This window comes from Pyrus communis, chromosome 7 (genome assembly GCF_963583255.1).
Source record: "Pyrus communis chromosome 7, drPyrComm1.1, whole genome shotgun sequence".
NCBI classification, from domain to species: domain Eukaryota; kingdom Viridiplantae; phylum Streptophyta; class Magnoliopsida; order Rosales; family Rosaceae; genus Pyrus; species Pyrus communis.
In genome coordinates, this window is record NC_084809.1 from 6,417,671 (window position 1) to 6,442,054 (window position 24,384).

At 37.6% G+C, this 24,384-nt stretch overlaps 4 protein-coding genes across 4 annotated transcripts; all 4 read left to right on the forward strand.

Annotated features, from left to right (window-relative positions):
• The first annotated feature begins 1,280 nt into the window (after positions 1 to 1,280).
• Positions 1,281 to 8,555, forward strand: LOC137739706 (protein argonaute 16). The gene is made up of 23 exons (XM_068479383.1): positions 1,281 to 1,415; positions 2,509 to 2,749; positions 2,833 to 3,038; positions 3,138 to 3,335; positions 3,430 to 3,566; positions 3,660 to 3,757; positions 3,851 to 3,948; positions 4,033 to 4,204; positions 4,327 to 4,443; positions 4,527 to 4,634; positions 4,781 to 4,843; positions 4,960 to 5,073; positions 5,159 to 5,324; positions 5,407 to 5,519; positions 5,606 to 5,743; positions 5,831 to 5,961; positions 6,159 to 6,224; positions 6,701 to 6,764; positions 7,129 to 7,240; positions 7,319 to 7,392; positions 7,695 to 7,789; positions 7,889 to 7,920; positions 8,044 to 8,555. The coding sequence occupies exons 2-23, from the start codon at positions 2,531 to 2,533 to the stop codon at positions 8,217 to 8,219; spliced, it is 2,697 nt and encodes an 898-aa protein (XP_068335484.1). The 5' UTR covers positions 1,281 to 1,415; positions 2,509 to 2,530; the 3' UTR covers positions 8,220 to 8,555.
• Positions 8,556 to 13,773: 5,218 nt separating this feature from the next.
• LOC137739864 (zinc finger CCCH domain-containing protein 3-like) lies at positions 13,774 to 18,315 on the forward strand. The gene is made up of 7 exons (XM_068479593.1): positions 13,774 to 14,310; positions 14,966 to 15,135; positions 15,347 to 15,400; positions 16,054 to 16,170; positions 16,280 to 16,573; positions 17,156 to 17,413; positions 17,571 to 18,315. The coding sequence occupies exons 1-7, from the start codon at positions 14,163 to 14,165 to the stop codon at positions 17,916 to 17,918; spliced, it is 1,389 nt and encodes a 462-aa protein (XP_068335694.1). The 5' UTR covers positions 13,774 to 14,162; the 3' UTR covers positions 17,919 to 18,315.
• A 752-nt stretch (positions 18,316 to 19,067) lies between these two features.
• On the forward strand, positions 19,068 to 21,216 carry LOC137740294 (uncharacterized). The gene is made up of 5 exons (XM_068480155.1): positions 19,068 to 19,270; positions 19,403 to 19,475; positions 20,197 to 20,261; positions 20,507 to 20,616; positions 20,739 to 21,216. The coding sequence occupies exons 1-5, from the start codon at positions 19,154 to 19,156 to the stop codon at positions 21,010 to 21,012; spliced, it is 639 nt and encodes a 212-aa protein (XP_068336256.1). The 5' UTR covers positions 19,068 to 19,153; the 3' UTR covers positions 21,013 to 21,216.
• A 318-nt stretch (positions 21,217 to 21,534) lies between these two features.
• On the forward strand, positions 21,535 to 24,143 carry LOC137740295 (triacylglycerol lipase 2-like). Its single transcript, XM_068480156.1, has 9 exons — positions 21,535 to 22,118; positions 22,221 to 22,331; positions 22,415 to 22,555; positions 22,691 to 22,801; positions 22,918 to 23,061; positions 23,146 to 23,186; positions 23,305 to 23,384; positions 23,467 to 23,562; positions 23,684 to 24,143. Exons 1-9 carry the CDS (start codon positions 21,867 to 21,869, stop codon positions 23,995 to 23,997), a joined length of 1,290 nt encoding a protein of 429 aa, XP_068336257.1. The 5' UTR covers positions 21,535 to 21,866; the 3' UTR covers positions 23,998 to 24,143.
• The last annotated feature ends 241 nt before the right edge of the window (positions 24,144 to 24,384 follow it).

Sequence of the window (24,384 nt, forward strand, 5' to 3'; positions counted from 1 at the left end):
CTGGTGTATCTCATGTTTGACTTATGCGAATTTCATACCTAATTACTATGATTGACGCATTATGTGGCTGAACACTAATTCAATTAGAACATTGTTGTTTCAAAGGAAAAAAAAAATATGAACATAAACTTTAAATTCCCTCAGGCTCAAAGAAACAGAAGAAAACTAAAGAACACATTGGAAAGGAAGTGAATGGGTTTAATCTGGAGCGAGTGCAAGCAGCACAAAAGCCCATAACTGAGCAAGCCCATCAGTTCTGTTGCAGTTTCATGTGTTAAAAATTTATCCTTGCACCACTTCTGACAGCCCCGCCGCTTGTGAATTTCAGATCTAAAATCTCCAGCCTGAGTTTAGATGGTTGCGGCTCTGCCGTTTGTTTTGAATTGTTGAGGGTGCAAACCCATTTTGTGCCATTGCAGGTGGCTTTTGTCTGAGTTTCGTATCCCTCCACGAATTAGCCTTTATGTGGTTATGTTCTCGGAGTAGTCTGGTTTAGTTTGATTTAGCTTAGTTTAATTTAGTTTTGCTTAGTTAGTTATGTTGTCTCGCTTAGCGAGTGTTGTGGCCTTGCTGCAACGATGGCTGGATACGGTTTTCGCATTGATGTGTTATGTGGTCTCGTCTATCTACAATGACTTTATGTGGTCTCGCTTCCGCGATGATTTTATGTGGCCTTGTTATTCAGCGGTGACCTTTTTACAGTTGCCAATACAAGTTTGCTATACCTATCGTCTTATGACAATTTTGTATGGGTGGCTTGTGAAGTTTTCGTACATGTGGTAGCTGCTTAGGGGTTTACTATGTTATCTTGTTTTGAGCAAATTCACCTCCAGATCATTTTCTTGGTCACTGGAGTTTTATACCACTTGACACTTATGTAAATTTGAAATAATTAATGAAATATTAATCTGTTGTTGCTTGTCAAACAAAAAAAATAAAAGAACAAAAAAAAGACAAACGATAGATAATATACGGTAAATTCATCTAAACTATTCTCTAGTATTAAAAAAAGCTACACTAACATTTTGGTGGGCTGGTTTTTGGTCCACTTAATAAGAGTAGGCCCAACCACGTCTCAACCAATACACATTGTACAACGGTGCTGATGCCAAAATTCCCGATTAATCAGATCGAACGGCTGGAATAATTCTCATGAGTCAACCCCCATAAAATCGCATTTTCACATTTTCCTCGACGAATTAATTTTCGGAAAATCATTTAAATTGAATATATAAAAAACTACCGCAGCAACATAGCCCCCGTCTATTTCTCTTTCCCTCCACGCTCTCACTCAGTCTCTCTCTCTCTCTCTCTCTCTCTCTGAAGCCAGTAGGGACGGACGCTTCGTCTTCTCTCGCTCTAAACCCTCACTGCCTCCGTAAACCCTAGGCGGAGCTCGTAGCCGAGCTTTGACGGTACGATTCTCGCTCGGAACTTTGCTTTCGAACTCCATTTCTCGCGCTGCATTTTTTGATTTCGTGCATGTTTCGGTATCTGTGCTCATTTCGTCTCAGAAATAATTTATAGGGATTTGTGTCTATTTTCTAAGTATTATTGTTGCTTAAATCGGCTTATAGCGTGATTATTTGGAGGAAATTTTAGAATCTCTTGCTGCATTGCTATCTAGAAATGTCCAGAACTTTTTGTTTCTCGTTAATTTAATCAGTGCTTTGTGCTTGCTTTAGTGTTGATTTTGTTGATTTTTGTTAATTTTTCTGTTTAATTTTTCAATTTTTTACTTATCGCACGCGCATTTTGCATGCATTGTACTCTTAGTCTGCAAGTGTTCAACGATTTCTAGCAGATATTTAGCAAATTATTTATTTATTAATTTTTTAGATTTTGATGTTCGATTATGGTGACTTGATTTTTCATCTTCAGGTGCCAGTAATTTTCAGTTGTTTGCGAAATTTCAAGCTCTGTAATTATTTCAGTATATTTGTTTATTTATCCCTTGAAATTTATATAATGGCACCTAATGTAGATAGTGTGTATGAAAAGTCATTACCGCATCTTAGAGAACTCTTTACCCTGTGTCATATGTCCGAGGAGGACAAAGACCTCACGGGAGTCGTATTCTTAATCCTGAGAGAAAAATCTGATTATAATGCACATTGGATTTCATACTTTATGGTTGAGTGGTTAGCTTGACTTGCTTCGGTCATTTTAAACTGTCGATTTATGAACTTCCTAGTGTACAAGTACTGATTGAATCGGTACTTTCTGCATCAGAGCCCAGACCGAGCAATTTCAGCTTTTAACTGAACATAGAATGATAGCATAAGATAAAACACCAATTGATTTTAAATGAATTTTAATGACATATTTGGAAATTTATGGTTCTGCTATGGTGCTTTTAGGCAATTTGGCATGTAGCCTTAGGCGAATCAGATAGTTTTGCAATCTTACTATATGCTTAAGTTTCGTTCTTCCTATTCAATTTCCATGAAGATGGGAATTAGTCCATTACTCATGTAATTAGTTCAATCTTGCTTTAAAGTCTTTCAGATCATATTTATTCAAGTAAGCAATGGAAGATGTAGCTAGTGCTGGAATTGCAGACGGGGAGCCACAACCGGCCCCACCCTCTCCAACCATACCACCTAAATTGAAGCCAGAAGTAGTGACTCCAAAATATTCTATCATGAGTAGGCGTGGAACTGGAACTACTGGGAAAGAGATAAATTTGCTCGCAAATCACTTCAAAGTTTCTGTGAATGTTCCAGATGCTGTATTTTACCAGTATTCTGTACGTTTACCTCCTTCCTATTCTTGTGACAGGTATTGTATTTAATATTTAGTACCAATTTCATAGTGCCGTACTATTTGCAGGTTTCTATTACTTCTGAAGATAAGAAAGTTGTTGAAGGCAAGGGAATCGGGAGAAAACTTATTGACAGGCTTTATCAAACATACTCTTCAGAACTTGGTTGTAAAATGTTTGCATACGATGGGGAGAAAGCACTGTACACAGTGGGTCCTCTGCCACAGAACAAGCTTGAGTTCACAGTTGTTCTGGAGGAGACGTTTGCAAAGCAGTATGCTCTTCTGTTATTCCTAGTTCTTGGTTTAAAAAGGTCATTTTTAATTTCTCTTATGCTTCATTTGTGTGAGTCAACTTCCATTTTTCGTGTTAGTGAAAATGGGAGCACCAATGGGACCGAAAAACGGTCAAGACGTTCTTTTCAGTCAAGAACTTTCAGCTTAGAGATAAGTTATGCTGCCAAAATACCTCTGAAACCAATTTCACTTGCCCTCAAGGGAGCCGATGTAGAAAATACACAAGATTCACTGAGAGTGCTTGATATTATTCTGCGGCAGCAAGCAGCTAACAGGTACCTGTCTCTCTCATATGTTGACTACAGTCTTTTTCAACTGTATTCTTTGATCTTTAAATGTCCTTAACTATGGCCATTAAAACATGCACAGGGGTTGCCTTCTAGTTCGACAGTCATTCTTCCATGATGACTCTAGAAACTTTACTGATGTTGGAGGAGGTGTAAAAGGTGTTCGGGGATTTCATTCTAGTTTTCGTCCAACTCAGGGTGGCTTATCCTTGAATATGGGTACTGGATCTTGCAATTTGGTGTTTTTAGTCCTTTAAACTCACTAGTATTGCTGTCACTAGTTTTGTTGATATTTTTGTTTTCATTGTGCAGATGTATCTACAACAATGATCTTAACACCTGGACCTGTGATTGATTTTCTGTTAGCTAACCAGGATGTAAGAGAACCTCGCTACATAGACTGGGTAAAGGTAAAAAAGAACGCTGCTAAATCTTATAATAAAGGTTCAAGATTTCAGCATCAAGTTTAGTCCGTAAAATTTCAATTTCATGTTAAAATACAGGCCAAGAGAATGCTGAAAAATATGAGGATTAATGCAAGACACCGTAACATGGAATTCAAAATAATAGGCTTAAGTGAGAAGCCATGTAATCAGCAATAGTACGTGCTCGTATATTCTAAAAATTTGTTTCCTGATTCTTCTCATCTGAAAAACATCCTAACCTTTACTTGTCTTGCTTCAAGTTTTCCTATGAAGTTAAAATGTGGTGACAATGCCACGAGTGAGGAGCAGACTGTGGAGATTACTGTTTATGAGTATTTCACTAAACACTGTGGTGTAGAAATCACCTCTTCTCAGTACATGCCATGCCTTGATGTTGGCAAGCCCAAAAGGCCTAACTATCTGCCTCTGGAGGTATGCAAGTTTCTTTTGGTTATCAAATCATTCTTTCTTAGACTCTTAGTCTATCTTTTTGTAACTCCGCTGTCTGAAATCTTGATTTGTGCTTCCCTATGGGGTTTCTCTTGGTGTTTTAGCTTTGTTCACTAGTTTCGCTTCAGCGGTATACAAAAGCATTATCTTCAAAGCAGAGGGCATCCTTAGTTGAAAAATCAAGGCAGAAGCCTCAGGAAAGAATAAGAACTGTGACTGATGTAAGTTTGCAGGTCATGAAAGGTTTAGTTTCTTTACCAAATGTTGTAATAATTCTTCTTGCTCATTTGATTTACTATTGCAGGCTATGAAAAAATACCAGTATGATGATGATCCTGTGCTTGCTACATGTGGTATTTCTATAAATAAGGAATTGACTCAGGTCAAGGGCCGTGTTCTTGAGACTCCGAAGGTAAACTGTCATTTTATATATGGGCTCTGTGGGGTGGGTGGGGGGTTGTGGGGGGTGGGGGGGAGGTGGGGAATAAGAGTGGGTGAGGACCTCACTCAACCAACTACCAGCCCTCATTCTAATTCATTACATCCTTTGGTGAACAGTTAAAGGTTGGTAACAGTGATGACTGCATCCCTCGTAATGGACGATGGAACTTTAACAACAAGGTATTTTTCGTATGCCTCCTAAAATCATCTATCAGTTTATTTCTGAGAAAAAGGTTACAATGTTTGTTTCCTTTGCTACAATGCTAACTGAGCTTAATGCTGCTTACACGTGCCAGACACTGCTAAACCCTACTCGCATTGACCGTTGGATTGTTGTCAACTTCTCTGCACGCTGTGATACCAGTCACCTCTCACGAGAGCTTATCAACTGTGGGAGGAAGAAGGGCATTGTATGTTAAACCATCTACTAATTTAGTATTTTTTACTTTTGCTGATTCTGATCTCTATCCCTCTCCTCCTCTCTTACATGTGCAGATTATTGAGCGCCCCTTTACATTAATTGAGGAAGATCCACAATGCAGAAGACTGACCCCTGTTGCAAGAGTTGACAAGATGTTTGAACAGATTCTAGCTAAGCTTCCAGGCGAACCTCAATTCATTCTTTGTGTCTTACCAGAGAAAAAAAATAGTGATATTTATGGTATGTCTATGTTATTAAAGACGACAATCCAACTACCTCTTGATTCGCTAATCTAATCAGTTTGTGCTCATACATTTATTAGGGCCTTGGAAGAAACAAAGTCTTACTGAGTTTGGGATTGCCACACAATGCATTTCCCCTACTAAGATCAGTGATCAGTACCTTACCAATGTACTTCTTAAGATAAATACAAAGGCAAGAAACTAAAGGTTGAATATCGGAGATATCTTCTTTAATAATTTACAAACCCTATTGATTTCTTCTGTTTGTTACTTTTATAGCTTGGAGGAATAAATTCTTTGTTGGCAATAGAGCACTCCTCATGTGTTCCTCTGGTGAAGGATACTCCTACAATGATTTTGGGGATGGATGTCTCTCATGGGTCTCCTGGTCGATCAGATATTCCTTCTGTTGCTGCAGTAATTACAACTTCTAGTTTCATTTAAAATATCTATCAATCTGTGAATGGTCATTTTGTTAATCCTTCAATTTTGTTGGAGTTTTAGGTTGTTAGCTCTCGAAGTTGGCCACTTATTTCAAGGTATAGAGCAGCTGTTAGAACACAATCTCCTAAGATGGAGATGATTGATGCTCTATACAAACCACTGGAAAATGGAACTGATGCTGGTATTATCAGGTATTTAACATGGAATTTAATCTCACAGCAGTATATCACATATCAAGAATTATAACTTTTTAGTGAGACCTGTTACACTATATTTTGTAAAAAGTGTGATGTAATTAAGAAGAACTATGAAAGACTTGTGAACTTCATTTATTTGAAGTTATCAATTCCAAAATACTTCTTAAGGCGGGTCATTCTTTGTGTTGCAGGGAACTGCTTGTGGACTTCTATAAAACAAGCAATGGACGCAAACCAACTCAGATTATTGTCTTCAGGTATCATGACATTGTGTAGGCAATTTTCTAGCTATTTTGGTATTTGAAAATTGAATTCCAATGCCCCCGTTTTGGTCTTTCAAAAGAGACTTCGAAGGGAAACTTGCAAAATATTTTCATATGTACAATTTTTTTATTATCATAAATTCTGTTGAGCAAGGAGGGGATTAAAGAGATTAACCATTAAGATAATGCTTTTTGAAAAGGCGCCTTCCATCTTCTATAATTTTAATAACTAACCCCCTTCCATCAAATTTATACATGTATACGCACATATAAATACATACATTTTTTTTCTAACTTGCAGGATGTATATCCTTTCTATACCACTCTTAAATAGGAATGTTGTTCCTTGCGTGGTTATGCTTGTATAACCGTCTAGGTGCTCTCTTAGAACTTTTGTAATTGGAGCAGAAAATATGATCTGTCTTTTTTTTCCTTCTGCCACTTGTAAAGATTTCTCTCTTTTATTTTAGGGATGGAGTGAGCGAGTCACAATTCAATCAAGTCTTGAATATCGAGCTAGACCAAATCATAAAGGTTCTGCAATTCAAGTTTTTTTGTTTTTCTGTGTGGGCATTCATTTTTAGTCCTTGATTAAAGAATGATTACTCTCATTTAGCTACATGCCCAATTTTGTCTCTTTTAATTTCACTAGGAAGTTACATATAAATGAAGTAAAGCATTTTACTGGAAACACTCGCTCTAGGAGATGATGAATACATGTCTTCGGTTAAATTTACAGTACATAATCCAGTTTTGCATTGAAATTTATGAAAAACCCAGAATTTCATCACTCACTGCCTCATTCCTGAATGGTCCCCTTTCTGCCAAGAGCATTAATGGACTGGAGTGCCGTTTTTTGTTATCTTAATATTGAGATGGTCAAATTTTATTATTACAGGCTTACCAGCACCTCGGGGAGGTTAACGTTCCAAAGTTTACTTTGATTATTGCACAGAAGAATCATCACACGAAGCTATTTCAACAGGGTTCCCCAGATAATGTTCCAGCAGGTCTGCTACTTTCTGATTTGGTTTACACCCACTTTAATCATTTACGTAATTGTTCTGATGCTCTCGCTCTCTCTCCAGGGACAGTTGTGGACTCAGAGATTGTGCATCCAAGGAATTATGATTTCTACATGTGTGCTCAAGCAGGAATGATAGTAAGCTTCCCCATCTGAAACGAAAAGAAGATAGTATCCAAAATTATGCTTCTCGTATAGAATGCCGTTTACCATTTTCAAAAGGAAATGTTCTTGAAAAGAATTCTGTTTACTGCTGATTGTGATGGGATGGGATGGAACAATGCGAAAACTGGTTTTAGTAAAGTAGCATAAATCTTCATCAAGCATGATAGGGTTTTGCGTTATTTATCTTTTTCAATTGATCAGATTAATTTGTTTTCCAACTCAAGTTCCTAACTCACGATCATCTTCATCATCATTTGTTTTGCTTCCTATAACAGGGAACTTCGAGGCCAGCGCACTATCATGTCTTGGTTGATGAGATTGGATTTTCTCCTGATGACTTGCAAAACCTCATTCACTCCCTTTCTTATGTGTAAGCTTTTCATTTTCAACCACTTTTCATGTGACTTGGTCGAAATAAACTTTTAATTGATATTATCTGTATGTATTGATGTATATTTGCGTATTTCAGGTACCAGAGGAGTACAACTGCAATCTCTATTGGTAAATTAAGCACACTTGTTCTCTTAAATTATTTATTCCATATTAATTTCTCAGTCGAAATAATAAAATCTTGCAAGTCTCGAATGAATTGCCTCCATCTCACTCTTAACAACCATTTTGCAGTGGCGCCCATTTGTTATGCCCACCTTGCTGCAGCACAAGTGGGGCAGTTTATGAAGTTCGAGGATCTGTCAGAAACGTCATCAGGGAAGGGCAGTGTCACTTCATCAGAAAGCGTCCCGGTTCCAGAGCTCCCTAAGTTGCATGAGAATGTCCAGGGCTCAATGTTCTTCTGCTGAGTCACTGCGATGCTGCTGTTACCTTTTTTGTGAATACTGCTAGTCTGATTAGCTTTTTTACTCTAGTTACGTTGGCGGGTACAGGGGTAATACATTTAGGAAAGACAATCCCGGCTTACTCTTTGGTGGGGCGGAGAATTATATATACGGAGAGATCAGCAACCTCTTAGTCTGGTTTGTGGACTATTTTCGGGGATTTATATGTTGACGGAGGATATTTATCGAGGTATGTTGGTTGATCTCGACAATTAATTTTGTCTCCCATTGTTCTGGTTTGAGAAGGACTGAATGTGCTTTAAATTCCGGATTCCTGACCTGAAAATGCTGTTGTAATTACCATATCGAGTTGTCAACTTGGTAGTTTTCTACATATTTATCTCTATGGAACAACCATCTTTGAGAATCATTTACTTTTGCGAACGTGTCCTCTTGGTTTTAAACTTTGATCGAAATAGATGGAAACTCAATCAGCGTCGAGTTTTAAAAACAAGAGGACATGTGTTGCAGTATTATCAGTTTATGTCATTCGGTAATGAAATGAGGTCCTGAATGGTCACGGACCTAAGTATTGTCCTTTTTCTCGCCATCTTTTGTGTGGTTCTGATCTTAAGCATTGTGATCGTGGGCCAACATAATCAGGTGTACGGTCGACTTGTAGCTTCATGAGGCTCAGATTTATGTTTGGTATGATTTCACATTTTTTGCTTCTTTCTAATTTTATTTATTTATTTATTTATTTATTAGCTTTGTTTAAACAGGGACTGTGTACGAAAATCACAAGTTAGCTTCTAACTCTGTCAAATTCTTTTGGTAAACGTGAGTTTAGTCATGATTTACTTTTGCCAAAGCAAGATTGAATATTGACTTGTTTCCTAGTTTTCTTGGACATTTGGTCTAAAAGGTCGGAGATAATAATGATTGAGGTTTCTTAAGATTTTAATAATTAACCCAGTATCACCAAAGCCGACCAATGTGAAGGTGATTTAACTCTTTAATTCTATGAATAGCTTCTAAAGTTGCCCACTAAGTCATACCGCATATACACCGCAACTGTATCGTCTCGTGTCGCTGATATAATCACATACGTAAATTTTTTTTCCGCATACCCTTGCATCTTTGACATCACATGACGTTATACCATTGACATAGAACAGAACGCTATAGTGATGGTGTACCTGTGTCTTATAAATTATGCTGCAGATACACCGCCACTGTGATGTTTCGCGTCACTGAAGTTTTTCTCTGCTTTACATTGCATCTTTGACACCACATAATATTGTATTATTCACAAAAAATGTTATAATGACGGTGTATCCATGTCCTATAAATCGCTCTCCTGCTCCTACCGATGACTTTGAATAATTTAAGTTGGCTATAACTGCCTTGACCAACTGCCAACTTCATTTCTATTCTTTTCTATGTTTTTTATCATGGTCCTCTTCCATATGGTGCTGCTGCCTTTTCTTGACATACCCTTCACTTCTTTCCACATCCAAGGTACCTACCCAGGAATTCACATCCTTGCCAGATCCTCTTTGTGATAATTCTAGAGATTCATAAATCGTGTCTATTCATTGTATATTGTGCGATCAAAAATTATTTTTATTTATTTTTTAAATTAAACACAAATAATATCGGACAAAAACTAACCGCACAATATACGATAAACGAACACAATTCACAAATCTTTTAAATCCTCATAAAAAAGATCTAGAGACATCCTTTTGGCCTCCCCAAAGGACTAATTTGTACGCCTTGATGGGTCTTTCCACAAACACATGACGCGTGGTGTCCTACACTTGCATTCTGGGTTTCAGCTTTGTGAATGTCAAGATGTTAAGCCTCAAAAGTGACAGTTAGCTAACTTGGTAGCTTTTAAAAGGTCATGTTATGTGGAATTCATAAATCAAAAAGCGAAGTGAGGGAGTTTGGAAACATAACCATAATTTATTCTATATAATTACAACGAAAAAAGCTTCTCTAAACCAATCATCTGGTCCAACTAGTTTCATTGAAATGTTATTCAACAAATCACACGCGTCGCTGAATGGAGTAAAACTTTCATATTTCTTTCATTTTCAACAAAAGAAAATACCAGTTAAGTAAACATGTCGTTTTCCAAATTTAAGCAATGCTTTGGCTGTTATGTATAGCAATTGAATGGAGAGTAAACACGCAGGAAAAATAAAACATAGTCGTGTCACTGTTTCTTAACACCACAAATTCGGATGTTAGATTCAAATTTTTGAATCGCACAAATTCCCTTAATATCTCAGATCATACGTGACCAATAGTCACCGTGTTTAACTAGATTGCTCTTTGTCAAAATCACACGTTCCCTTTGAGAAAACCACGACAAAAAAAAAAAAAATGCAAAATTCATAGACAATAAATCAACAAATCTCTACTATCATCAAAAGAAAATTTCACATTTATCCCGTTGTGATTGCCACCAAAACCGTATTCATTGCCCTCTAAATTGATGATATATTTAATAGGAAAACTAATAAAAATAGTTTAAAAACTTTAAGTTTTAACGATAAGGACAAAATAAAAGTTAAAGTGAATAGTACAAAAATTAATTTTTTAATGTAAAAATATGATTTTTCGCTAAAATAAACAACACTAAAAGTTTTTCGTTAAAATTCTTATATTTAATTCCATCTCCCGAAACTAATTTTTCAAATTAATCACAAATTGTGGAAGTAGAAAATTAAACAATCATAAGCCCCATTTCCCAACAGGTGGTCAAAAGTTGAGAATTTCTCGGCTTCCTGCAAGAAAACAAGTTGAAGTTTTGGTCAGCAGTCATCATGGATTTCCTGCGGTGCGGTAAACCTAAGAAATCAAGGCCTGGACTACACTGGCCATTAGGAGCGCTACAAATAAAGGTTTTTATAAAAGTTATAATAATTGTAGCTGATCCAATAATTCGTGTGATTTATTTAGGAGCTCATGAGGGAATCCGTTCCCTTCATAAACTTATTATTTTCTCCACAGCCAATTAGCCGCTGCTATGTACACAGACGAGTCGCAACTGAGAGAAATTTTTCATTGTAACGGGAACATGGATGGATGTTACATCACGTGTTTTTATGTAAATAGTGGGAAATTTTTTTTTTTAATTATTAACTTTTTACCACACATAACCCATAATTTATATAATAACACATAATATATCTTTATGTATGCCGATCATATTGAAAAATCTCGTTGCAACTGAGTCGAGCTCCCTCTCTCGGTTGCTGAAAATTCCATACCTTTCTACTGCCAATGGTGGTGGCCCACTTGGTCGAATCTAATTGCCTACACCTTCCTCGGTGGCCCACACTTGTCAGTGTAGTGTGAATTGTGCAAAGAGATTTCTTGAGCCAAAATTAACCTCGTTGGACGATGGAGCCCTTGACACGGGGAACTTTTTTAATCGGAATTCTGATCTTCTGCCCCGAAAAATCTCTGTAATTTCCATGTGACCTATCTCAGAGTTCGGCACCTGTTTAAGACTAATTTCATAAATAATGTCGTTTGTTTAAAAATAAATAAAAATTCTGATAAATGAAATAAACGTAACTATAGTTGTGAAAATATATTGACCGTTTGTATGATGATGTGAATTCAAACTCCACACTAATTAACAAAATCTATCATTTGTCAAAACAAAAGAAAAACCATCCCTTATCTCTTCCACTTGAACACCGACCACCACCAAAGGATCTCACAATCATTCCTCTCAGCCTCCTTACTGAAAATCTCCTTACTGAAACTTCACAGAGGCCCGGCATATCCATGCTATCCGCGGAGACCAGTCGGCGTTACGAGAAATCGAAACCCTCAGCCGCCATTGATGGGGCTTTTCCCGGTAGAAACCCTGGAGGGCTTTAATCTAAGTACACGTACAAAACCACCAATTGGAATGCTTGGGAGCCATGTCCTATGAATTTGGAATTCGAATGGAAAGCTGTGGTAGATAGGTTGTAGTGGGGAAGATGGCAGGGAAGGGAGAAGAGGAGGGGCTAGGGTTTCTGTGGGGTTGAGAGAGCAATGGGGGTGGATCCATTTTTTTTTTAAATACAATGATATATTTTACGCTAAAGCAATGAGAAGTTTGGCTAAATTATAAACTGAACAATCTAATTTAAAAAATTATCATCTATGAAATTTAAACTTGAGACAAAAATAAATTAGTAGTGAATAAATGTCAAACTCCGAAAAAAACCACATAAAAGCCACATAGGCCCTTGATTACAGAAGATTTGAATTTTTTTTTTTTTTCAAAGTGCTAGATTGGCGATTGCTATGGTGGTCACATAAACCATTTGACGAAGGATTATTTATTATTGTTTTGAACCCCTTCAGTTCTGCCATTTCATAAAAATAATGAGAACATTCGTGCGCACTTTTACAATTTAGATTAGAAACATAGTACTTTTTTATTCATCTGAAAATCCAGGATTCCTGAGAAATTTATAGATCTTGTCCATATGAGATGAAACATGGCTTCTTTTTCTGAGATGAAAGTATGGAACTTTTGTTCATCCAGATTTCAAGCTGGGTTTGTGGTGGTTGTACTACTTGTGGAATGAATGCGAGCTACTAAGCCTCGCCAATTTTAATGAGGGGCATTCTAGTTTTTTTTTTTTTTTTTTTTGTAAAAGTCCACGTGTTAGCTTTAAGATTTTTTGCATTATTTTTTGCTCTACAATGCTGATTCACGTTTCTTTCAATCCAAGAAAGAAATAAACATGTTGTTTTCCTGTTTCAAAAGATATTTTTAGTTACAGTCGGTGGTCAAGAGAAGAATTCATATGATTCACGTAAATCCTAGATCTTCTAATCCAACCGTTACTTTTCTAGAAATCACACGCGTCTTTGACGACGCAAATTTTCACATTTATCTAATCCAACAAAAGAAAATAGAAATTTAATAAACATGTCGTTTTTCCATTTCATGCACCGTATGCGGCCGTTACAGACGATGATCTGATGGAGAGTTAACACGTTGAGTGAATAAAATACAGTCGTGCGTCACACCTCTCGATACCACGAATTCAAGTCACCGATCCGTGTCAACCTTTCACCACATTTCACCCATTGAAAACACACACGATAGTTGAAAACATGAATTTTTCACAATTGTCTAAATCTAGAAAAAGAAAACGCAAAACTAATAAAATCAAATCTCATCCGCCATTACAAAGGAAACTCCACATCTATCCCGTTATGATTCCAAATCCAACAACCAACATCAAATCAAAACCTCCTAAAATCAACCATCATGATTTATTGAATTTCAATCTCCTTCAACTCATTCTTATTAGACAATAATATAATTGCCGCCTGAGCAAACCATGCAATAAACAATGGCCTGGGCCTTTGCGCTTTAATTTTGGCAACATTCTTGTGCGATAATCAAAGTCATTAACCCACGTAATTACTGTGAATAAACGCAAACCTCTAAGCCCGACACGTGGAGGGCATAAGCGTCTTTTCATGACAGGAGAGCTATTTAATTATTCGTACACGAGGGGAAGAAACTTGCTTTGCTTGGGTTCACATTCAAAGATCCCCAACAGTTCCTTAGCCTTTTTGGTAATTGAAAAATAATAAAAAGAAAAAAAAGCAAGCAAAAAAAATAAAATTAAACAAAATCGGCAAAAATTCATATCAAATTCCGATTCACACATTGTCACAGCCATAATTTTATTTAGTTTTTTGCAGAGATTGTTTCTCTCTCTGGTTCTTAGTCCCTTTTTCTTATGCTCCATAAAGCTTTTTGTTTTTCTTTCATCTCCTCATGTTTTTTCAGTCTTTGATCGTCATCATCACGTTCACAGGCCTCCTCACAGCCCCTTTATTCTGATTTGGGTTTTGTTTTCCTGCAAAATTGTGGGATTTGGGAGGTGGGTTGCTGCGATTTTCCTCAGAAAGTTTGAAGCTTTTTGTATGACTTTGGTTGGTGAAGCTGAGAAGAAAAGCAGAGGAAAGCAACACAAAGGGCAGGTGCACGCAAGCTCTGTGCTACCACCGATGCCGGACGCTCGGCAGGCTCAGAAGAATGCTGTTCCGAGTCAATCCGATGGCAACGTGGAAGGTATGACCTGTTTTTGGTGTACCCAGTTGGGAGTTTAACGATCTGATGATGGTTTTGTATTGGAATATTGTGTTCGTGAGATTTTGTGATCATGAAGGCGCAATGTGCTATGTGTGGATTTAGTTTGGGATTGTGTTGAGTTGTTTCGATTGTGTGTTTTTGGTGATGTGTTGTTGTAATCATGGTTTTGGAGTGCTTTAATGGTAGGTTGGGTTGGGTTGCAATGCATATTTGTGGCTTAGCTGGGTATTTGTGTTTGTGGAAAGTAAGAATTTTTTATCTTCAGCTTTTTAAAAACTTTACCTTTTAATTTTGTGACATGGGGGTGTTTAGTTGGTACGAACTATGATGTCGGTGTCAGTCGAATTCGTATTGAATTTTTGAAGAATTTTGCTTTGTACTAAACTTTTTGATTTGTTTGGAACATTTTACCTGAAGAGTTTCCTTTTTGGTGTTCATGTTGCGCTTCGATTCATCGATCCTGAGTTGTAGTTCTTTATTAGTATCTTGTTTTAGAAGTTGTTATCTTTTTTCTATTTTGGGTTAATGCTCTTGAGGAGTTTTGATAGATTATGCAATGCAGTGTGAGACTTTTAACTTTGAAGATTTTATTTCCATATGTAATTTACACATCTATTTCTTGTATTCATTGCAGAGGCATTTTGGCGGTTGACAATCAATGACAATCAAGAGCGGGGCGGGGTGGCTCAGGCAAACTCGTACCCTGATCGACCTGGTGAACCTGACTGCATATATTATTTGAGGACTGGTTTGTGTGGTTATGGAAGTAATTGTCGTTTTAATCACCCTAAATATGCTTCACAGGTAATTATTTCTACTTGATGTGCATAGTTTTTATAGAGTGATTGCATTTTGATTAAGTGTTGTGAGGAGATTCATCGGTTGCTTCTACACAGCTTCCTTCTTTGTCTTTTGGCTCTAACTATACAGAGTTTCGTTCGAAGGGTATTAATACAGTGTTTCGTTTGAAGGGTATTAATGAACTAATCCTTCTAGTACATTCTTATATCTGCAGGGTAATCAGTACAATGGAGAACTCCCTGAAAGAGTTGGACAACCTGACTGTGGGGTAAGATTTTCATTTAGTTCAGGTTGAGCTGAATGAGAAGCTTCTTTCTTACTCACTCTTCTCCGTCCTTTCCTTCTTTCGTCTGCTTCCTTTGTCGGTATGTCTTATAAGATTAGAAGTTCTATGAATATGGATAAGATGGAAAATGGGGTATTCTTTTTGTTCATTGGATAAGCTTTTTTGATTTGAGTTTATATATGTTTATTATACAAATTATGTAATTGGTGATTTGAACAATCATATGATTAGAACTAGCAAATCAACTGCTGATCCTTGTGGTGTGGGCTTGTGAAATAAGCTGAGCATTCGAGTGGTCGGTTGTTGCACAAGATTTAACCAAGTTAATCCTCTAAAAAAATGTAAATTATCCAAGTGCGGACTATTATTGAAACTGTTAGGTTATCCAAGTGCGGACTACTAAATTTCTTCACCATTAGTAGGCATAATTCTTTGTTTGATTAAAATGGGTTTAAAAGATAAAACCTTTTTTTTCTCCTTTAGTTCCTTAAAATATCTGTGAGATGTTGGTTTCCATTGGATAGAAGAACTTTTTTTACTTGCATTAGTATCAGTGTAAATGAGAACAGCAAATATATAAATGCAAATAAAGGAAAACCTGATAGACTTCCCTTTATGGCAAACATGTGTTGCAGTATTTTCTGAAAACAGGAACTTGCAAATATGGTTCAACATGTAAATTCCATCATCCAAGAGACAGGCGTGGAGCTGGACCAGTCTTATTCAACGTTTTGGGACTCCCTATGCATCAGGTCCTTTCCTTTATGTTGTCCCTGAACTCCCTGATTGTTATTTAACTTGTCGCTAGGCTTCCAATAGAAGAGTTCTTCGTTTAACAAATTTTACATTGACTTTTTTCAGGAAGAAAAATCATGTCCTTATTACATGCGAACTGGATCGTGCAAGTTTGGACCTGCCTGCAAGTTTCATCATCCTCAGCCTCAGTCACTTGGCACTGTCTTACCTGCTTTTGGATCTGCGGGTTCAACAGTTGTGCCTTCTTCTGGTGTTCCTTATGTAGGTGGACTTTCTACATGGTCAATTCCAAGAGTGCCATATATATCGGGCCCACGTTTACAAACTCCGCAGTCGTACATGCCCGTTGTTCTTCCTCCCCAAGGCATTGTACCTGCCCATGGATGGAACACATATGTGGTCAGTCTATTATCTTTTCAATATAATAGAAGGTTTACATTACATATATTATGTTCACAGTAACTGTTGTACATTTGCGAGGAACATGCTTTGTCTCTTTTTTTGGGTCAAACAAGGAACATGTTTTGTCTGGTATATTAAGTTGTGTTAGACTTGGATGTGGCCTGTTTTTTTTTTGTCTTTTTGAATAAGATTGTCCAAGTTTCAGCTTTAAAATTTGTGGTCTTGTTCAGTTGACACTGATGTGTTGATTAGTACGTAGAGTCTTTAGTCTTAAAAGTACGTTGACTAGCCATCTGTCAAAAACAGTGGTATACCGTGATGCATTGTCCTCTTTGCTGCACCTTGCTTCTTGCTGTTTCTTTCAATCCCAAGCTATGAAGAACTTTTTCTTCTCATTAAAGTAACTTGCAGGCTAACATTGTCATGTTTTACATCTATACGTCCTTTATCCATAAGATTCATTCTTTAAGTTGATATGGATGCTCGTTTGTTGATTTCAGTTGATTTACGGTGGACTAAAGAGGTTTTGGTGCATTAAATGTTTGTTTGTGTTTAATTATGCTTTTATCTGTTTAATAGGGAAACCTGAGCCCTGTATCTTCCACTGGTATTCTTGGATCCAACCTCACATACAACTCTAGTACTTGGGGGGAGTCAGCTTCCAACGGGCAGGTTCACTTGTCAAGTCCAAGTCTCCCCCAGAGGCCTGATCAACCTGAATGCCGGTACTTTATGAGCACTGGGACTTGCAAATATGGAATAGATTGCAAGTACCACCACCCAAAAGAAAGGATTGCAGAATCTGCTACAACCCCACTCGGGCTTCCCTCGAGACCTGTAAGTTCTGTTTCTAGTTCACAGTGATACCTATGTCAGTCAGTGCAGTGTTCAGCTGAATTCTTATAAACTATTAAGAGAACGCTTCGATGTTTCTTCTACCATTACTCCTTTTGTTCATTTAACGAGCCTCGTGTTTATGTTTGGGTATGTGCAGGGGCAACCTGTATGCTCATACTACCTTATGTATGGAATCTGCAAGTACGGACCAACTTGCCGGTTTGATCATCCCTTCATGGAACAATCTGCTAGCTATAATTTTGGAATGCAGGCATTGCCCATGCTCGATTCATCTCTCATAAGTTATCCAAGAGGTTGGTCAGTGGCTCATGGACTAGAGACATCCCCCTCCATACCATCAAAACTCACCAATGGAGCCAAAAAACCGGCAAGCAACAGATATGAAAACTCTGATACAAAGATTTCAGAAGATTCCCCGGAACAAGTGGGTTCCATGTCACCTTCTCCAACATCCTCGGAACCTGTACAAGACCAGTCTGGTTAAAACAAGCCAGAAATTTTTGTTTTTGTGGTGGGTGTGGGTGGGGGGGGATGGGGGTGAAATATGCTTGTAGGGAGTATTTTGGATAGAGTCTGTGAATCTGCGGAGTGGCATTTAGGGTTCTTTGGAGATTGATTTGGTGAGCAAAAAAACTTGGGGGAGGGAGGGGAGTGGGGCAGGAAAGGCTTTTTCTTTTAGTGGTGAATAAAATGCAGGTGGAAAATTGTAAGTTTCCCTTTTTTGTTTTTTCACTATCTCCATCTTTCAAACTGTTTTTTGGTTTTCTTAAATTTGGATGATACAATTTTCCCCATTTTGGCTCACTGAATGATGCTTTATTTGGATGTGAAAAATGTGTTGCTTTTGTGACCCATTTTGCAAAATTCTTGTTAGATAGAACACTGTTCGACTCCTTACATGTAAGGAGCAGATGCTCATTGATTAAAAAATATAGTCTGACACGTTAACATTCACAAAAAGAAAAACTTTTCACACATGTTAAACTATAATTTGTTTGTAACGAGAAATGTCTTTATTTTCTTTTAAGATATGCCTTATTTGAAGTATGGATTTTATGGATGAATAGAAAATGCACAACAAACAGAGTTTGGACACTTGGATATGGTCCTTGATGACATTGGGGCCTCGCTGCTAATGTGCGCTGGCGGCAATCCCAATCCAATCGAAAACGCTAAGGAAGCTAAAAACCAAACAAGGCCACGGTGCGTTTCTAACTTTCTACGCACCCAAAGCTTATTTTAGAAGCATTCCCCGCGTGATTTGGTTTGTGCTTTTCCTCTCTTGACTTGCCGCGTGGTCGAGAGCCCCCACAGTGCGGAGTTTTTGATCGGGACGTTGTTTGGCTTCTTGTAGTCAATATTTTTAATGCAAATCACATATATAGTGAGTTTAAAATTTAGGCCAAATTGTTATTTAGTATTATGATGTGGTAATATATTTTTTATTTGTAAGTGACACATAATCGATTTGTTTAGCGGTACTTAATTTTCACTTAATTTAAAAATATTTTAAATTTGATTCAAAATAGGAAGTACAACCAAAGTGTATTCGTGTACTGGTTACATTGAAAAATTTATGAACTCTACGGAATCCCATCTGATCTGACCAATAAAGTACACAATACACACAAAAATGCAACAAAAGAAGCAGCAGCTTCAAGCTTTTGCCTCCATTTCTCCCTCCCAGAAACTCCGCGGTGGGCATCCCTGGAATGCGCCATGCAGCGCCTTAGAAGCTCGGGGTCCTTACTTTCGTGCTCTCAGGCCATAGCCCAGTTGAGGAAGAAAGCTTTCAGATCATGGGGTGCCGTTCAGGACACTTATTTTTCGACAAAGGTGCTTGCTTTTCGATTTTCTTTCACATTTTTGGGGGTTTCTGAGAGTTTGAGGTTGTGCGTTGGATTGCTTTTTCATGGGTTGTGTTTAATTTTAATGGGTTTTTTGTTTTTTTTTGGTGAATGCTTTTAGGATATATTTGAAAATCATAAGGTTGTATTTACAGTTGGAACTTCTATTGCATCAGTCGCCACAGCATGGTTTGGTGAGTTCTTGTTTGGCAGCTCTTTAATTTCTCAATTTTGCATTGCTTTCTGCATGAGTGTTTGGTTATTATCATCCATTAATCTTCAAATTGATAAAGGGTGTGAGCAAATTATTAGTATTTTGCAACAAATTTATTGTGATGAATATAAGTTCAGCTAACTATATGGTAATTGGAGTGACATTTGGCAATCCACTTCAATTGCGGGTTGAAATATTCGCAGACGGTGGATGCAGTATAATTTGTTTGAAATCTTGATTCAAGTTAAGGCATATATTTGTAACCTGCAATTTGCTCACCTGTGCTTTACCCTACAAACTCATTGCATTCGCATCTTAGTCCAATAAGTTGTAAGGTATAATGTGCAAATTTTAGAGCACATATATGTTTTGTAATCCGAAGTAGAAGTTGGGGTAAACACTGACAATTTATTTTAGATATGGTGTAGGATGTAAATTTGAAAAACACAATCGTTCTAGTTCTAGATTTTGTGAGGTGCTAAACTTATGAAGTTATGATATAATCATTTGTGGTTTATGTTGCTCTTTGACTAAATTGTTTACTTCTAACTAAAGATTCGTTATAATATAAAGAATTTGGTTCACTAATGCATTAAGGTTCGAAAGTTTTGGTTTAAACTTATTACTGTTGTCTCTCTCAGTAATATGTTAGAAAACATTTTCTTATCTAATAGACTAATACTCATCTGTTGTGGGTGCAGGATATACTTTACGTCACCTACATGAATCAAGAGTTGATCAAAGGCTCGAATCAATTGAAGAAGTGGTAAGCACAAAGTCTCATTGAAAGGAAAAGAAAACGACAATACTATTATCCATGTCTTGTATTCTTGTTTTCATCCCATTTATGTTAACGATTTTGAAAGTGAGATGAGGCATCATGTGAGCAAGGGTCACTCAATTTTTCTAATTAAAATTTGGTTAATGCTATTGCTGGTTAGATTAAGGCCCCTTCTTAAGTATCTGTCGATGTTTGTTACAATTGGATATCTGTTTCTGTTTTTGTGGCAGATGAAAAACAATCATAATCCAGAACAGTCGGAAATCAGAAACATTATGGATTCTGGAACTATTGGTCTTCCTTCATGCGTAGCCACTGCAGGAACCACTTTAGTTATCGGGTTTGTACTTTTAAATTTTAATATCCATGTCCGAAATATAATTCCTGCTTTTCTGGTTATGAAACTACAAATATCAAACTGTTCATGCATTATACACTTACACCATTATAACCGAACTGCAGCTACGCTTTGGGTTGGCGAGGTGGAAGGTGGTATGCAAATAGGAAGTTCAGAAGGGAGCAGATGAAATTGCTAGGGCAAATTAAACCGAAAAGGTGGCCACTGCTTAGGCGGATAGAACCTAAAGCGTGGCAATTCCAATTTCTCAGAAGACCGCTAACCAGACCGAGAACACAAGATAATCCTGTCAAAACATTGGAAAAGATAAAGGACACTCGTACCTCACATAATTTGGAGGATCCTATCAATCTTGTTAGCAAGCAAGCACCATGGTAGGTTTTTGTTTGCTGAGAAATCCTGATGGAAAACAGATTGTTGATATAATTTTATACCAAGGTTGATTTTTGTACCGGTATTTATTGGAATGTGAAAATCGAATTATCATAATCGTATGAAGGAATTGGATTCATCATTGTCCTTCTTATTGTGAATCATGTCACTGAATCTAATTTTTTTCCTAGTTATTGCACATGAAAAACTATTTGAGAAATGTGAGATGAGGAAAGAAACACTTTGCTTAAGAAACCATGGTATGTTAACAGCGAGTATGATACAGGTATCCATGGTTTATGCAGAGAATGGATGCTTCGAATTGGAGAAAAACTTGTCGATCCTGGTTGTATACACTCGTTTTTTTGTGTCTCCTCATTGGAGAGACAAAGAACTGGTGCATACAACCAGTACACCAAAGTTTTTCCCCGCGAAATAAACCATTCGAGGTTTCTTACTCTGGTTGGCCAAACCGGGAAAAAGTGTTGGAGCTCTTGTTGGTTTGGTAGTTTACATCCGTAAATGTACTACTTTCTGCGGCTTCATTGGAAGTACGCCTTCGTCTTTTACAAATTAGACAAAAGGAACAGTGACAACATGTCCATGTTTTGGTTTTACATACTTGGATTAGAGTTTGGATTTATCCAGGAAATTCTTGTTAAGTTATGGAATCGTGGCAGGGACGAAATCTGAGGTTAATACATTTCTTAATTGCTTTTAATTAGTGAAAAGTAGGATCCATCAGCATTAGATGCCTTAGTTGAACCTTAGTTTAATCCATTAAGCAATTTGTATTAGGCTATTAGCTCATGTGAACACCCCAGTTCTGTTTTTACCTGGTTTTTTTCTGCACTATAAAAATGCCGGGAACCTCAAAAGGTGATTTGTACCAGGAAACAATTATTAAACATATGAAGATGTTGGCTAATAAGATTTTAACCTTTATCATTGTAGTTATTCTCTTCTGTGAGTCAGCAGTTGGAACCAGAACAAAGTTGTTCTTGGCTAATAATGTGCAGGATGCTGCTTCTGCATTCGCTCCGTCTCCCGGTGATGACGGAATCTGTGCAACAATGGTGGCAACACAAGGCTATGCTTGCGAAGAGCACACGGTGACATGCCTACATTTTTTTTCGCTCTTCCGTCTGTTAATAATTTCGAGTCACTGGCAAACATTGACTGAAGTGACTTGGTTGCATTTTTGGGTTGTGTAGGTGACAACACAAGATGGATATATTCTCAGCATGCAGAGAATTCCAGCGGGGAAGTCAGGGGGGCTGTCGGGGAAGAGGGTACCGGTACTTCTGCAACACGGTCTTCTGATGGTCAGTAATTCTGTGCAGTTCTTTTCAGTAGGTTCAGTAAATTGGGAAAATGTAACACTTTGTTTATGTGGTTTAATGGGCAGGATGGGATAACATGGGTGCTGCTACGTCCAGGCCAATCTTTGGCTTTCCTCTTAGCTGACAACGGGTATGAGGTGTGGATTGGAAACACCCGCGGAACCAAATACAGCCTCGGTCACACATCACTCAGTCCTGATGATCCGGTAACTACTCTTGTTCTCCTGAATCTCATGTTTGTTGCAAATTTTTGTTTGGTTGCATCTAACAACATGAAAATACTCAAAAAAACACAATCACCATCTTGTATTTCACATTAGGGTCACTTTGCTCATTTTCAGGCTTATTGGGAATGGTCATGGGATGAACTTGTCGCTTATGATCTCCCGGCTACTTTCCAGTATGTGCGAGATCAAACCAGACAGAAAATTCATTATATTGGACATTCGCTGGTGAATTTCACAGACTCAGCAGCTTTCTTCTCTTCTGCAAACATTTTAAAAAGTGTATTAAACTTTTGGCGGAGTTTTAAAGTATAAACACAGCAAGCGACGGATTTATTTTGCAGGGAACATTGGTTGCTCTCGCTGCAATTTCCAAAGACCTGCAACTGAAGAACCTGAGATCAGCCGTCTTACTTAGTCCGATTGCTTATGCTGACCAAATGTCCTCACCCCTAGCAAGAGCTGTTGCTGAAAACTTTATTGCCGAGGTAAATAGAAATTCCTTTTTTCTAGCTTTTTTAGTCTCCTAACAGAATTCAACTCTTTGACAACCTATTATCTTCTCTTAACAGGCATTATACAATGCAGATTTAAGACAATTTAATCTGAAACGGTAACAATTCTTGTTCACTTGTTCCTTGTAATTCGCAATCTAGCATTCACCGAAAACTCCCAATTATAAGATCAGAACTTGCATGCTATTGTTTATTTCTGTTGCCTGAACTGAATAGGAAGGCGGCAGTCAAAGTTCTGAAGGCTGTCTGCCGGAAACCAGGCGTTGATTGCACCCATTGGTTGACTGCATTCACCGGTAATACATACGTTCCTAAGATTCTTACTACCATTTCAATCATTCTTCTATGTACTGACTTGGAAACTTTTGGAAAATGAAGGGAAGAATTGCTGCTTAAATTCTTCCATAGTAGATGTTCTTCTAGACCATGAGCCTCAGTCAACTTCAACCAAAAACTTGGTACATATGTCCCAGAGTAAGTTCTTAATTTCTCATTCACAAACCACCAGTACTTTGAATGCTACGAACTCCTTTGCGACGCTTAAATTGAAACCATAATAAATTAACTCGAATTCAATCCTGCGATTTCTCAACAGTGATAAGGGACGGAACAGTTGCAATGTTTAACTACAAGGACGAGAACATGCAGCACTACGGGCAGCCCAATCCTCCCGTGTACAGCATGACAAGCATTCCAGATGAGCTTCCTCTCTTCCTCAGTTACGGTGGGGCAGATGCCCTCTCCGACATCAAAGATGTGAAGCTGCTGCTGAAGAGCCTCAAAAACCATGATGGAGATAAGCTTGTGCTTCAGTATCTAGACGATTACGCTCATTTAGATTTTGTGATGGGTGAAACTGCTAAGCAAGATGTGTATGATCCTCTCATGGCTTTCCTTAGACTTCAATGAGAATATTTACTTGTGACAGAAGTAATGCCAATTCTTTTATATTCTTTTCTTTTCCCTCATCATATTTCTCATTGACAACCCTGAGGGCAGAGTTGTATTTACCCATACTGTGTACTGGATCTTCCTTTTACCAACAAAATTCGTATAATTACTACCATTTTTATGGTTCCTTTGTACCTTTACCGTAGTTTGTCTAGATCAACACTCAATGCCTTATTATCTATATATCTCTAGATTCTCTACACGGTTGCGTGTTGTTAAGGGAAATCGTGAATCGGAAAAGTCAGGAATATCAAAGAGAATGAGTGAATATATCGGATTAACTACTCCTAACCAATCTAATTCACGGGTAAAACCAAGGGAAGTTAAAAATCGAGAATAATTTAG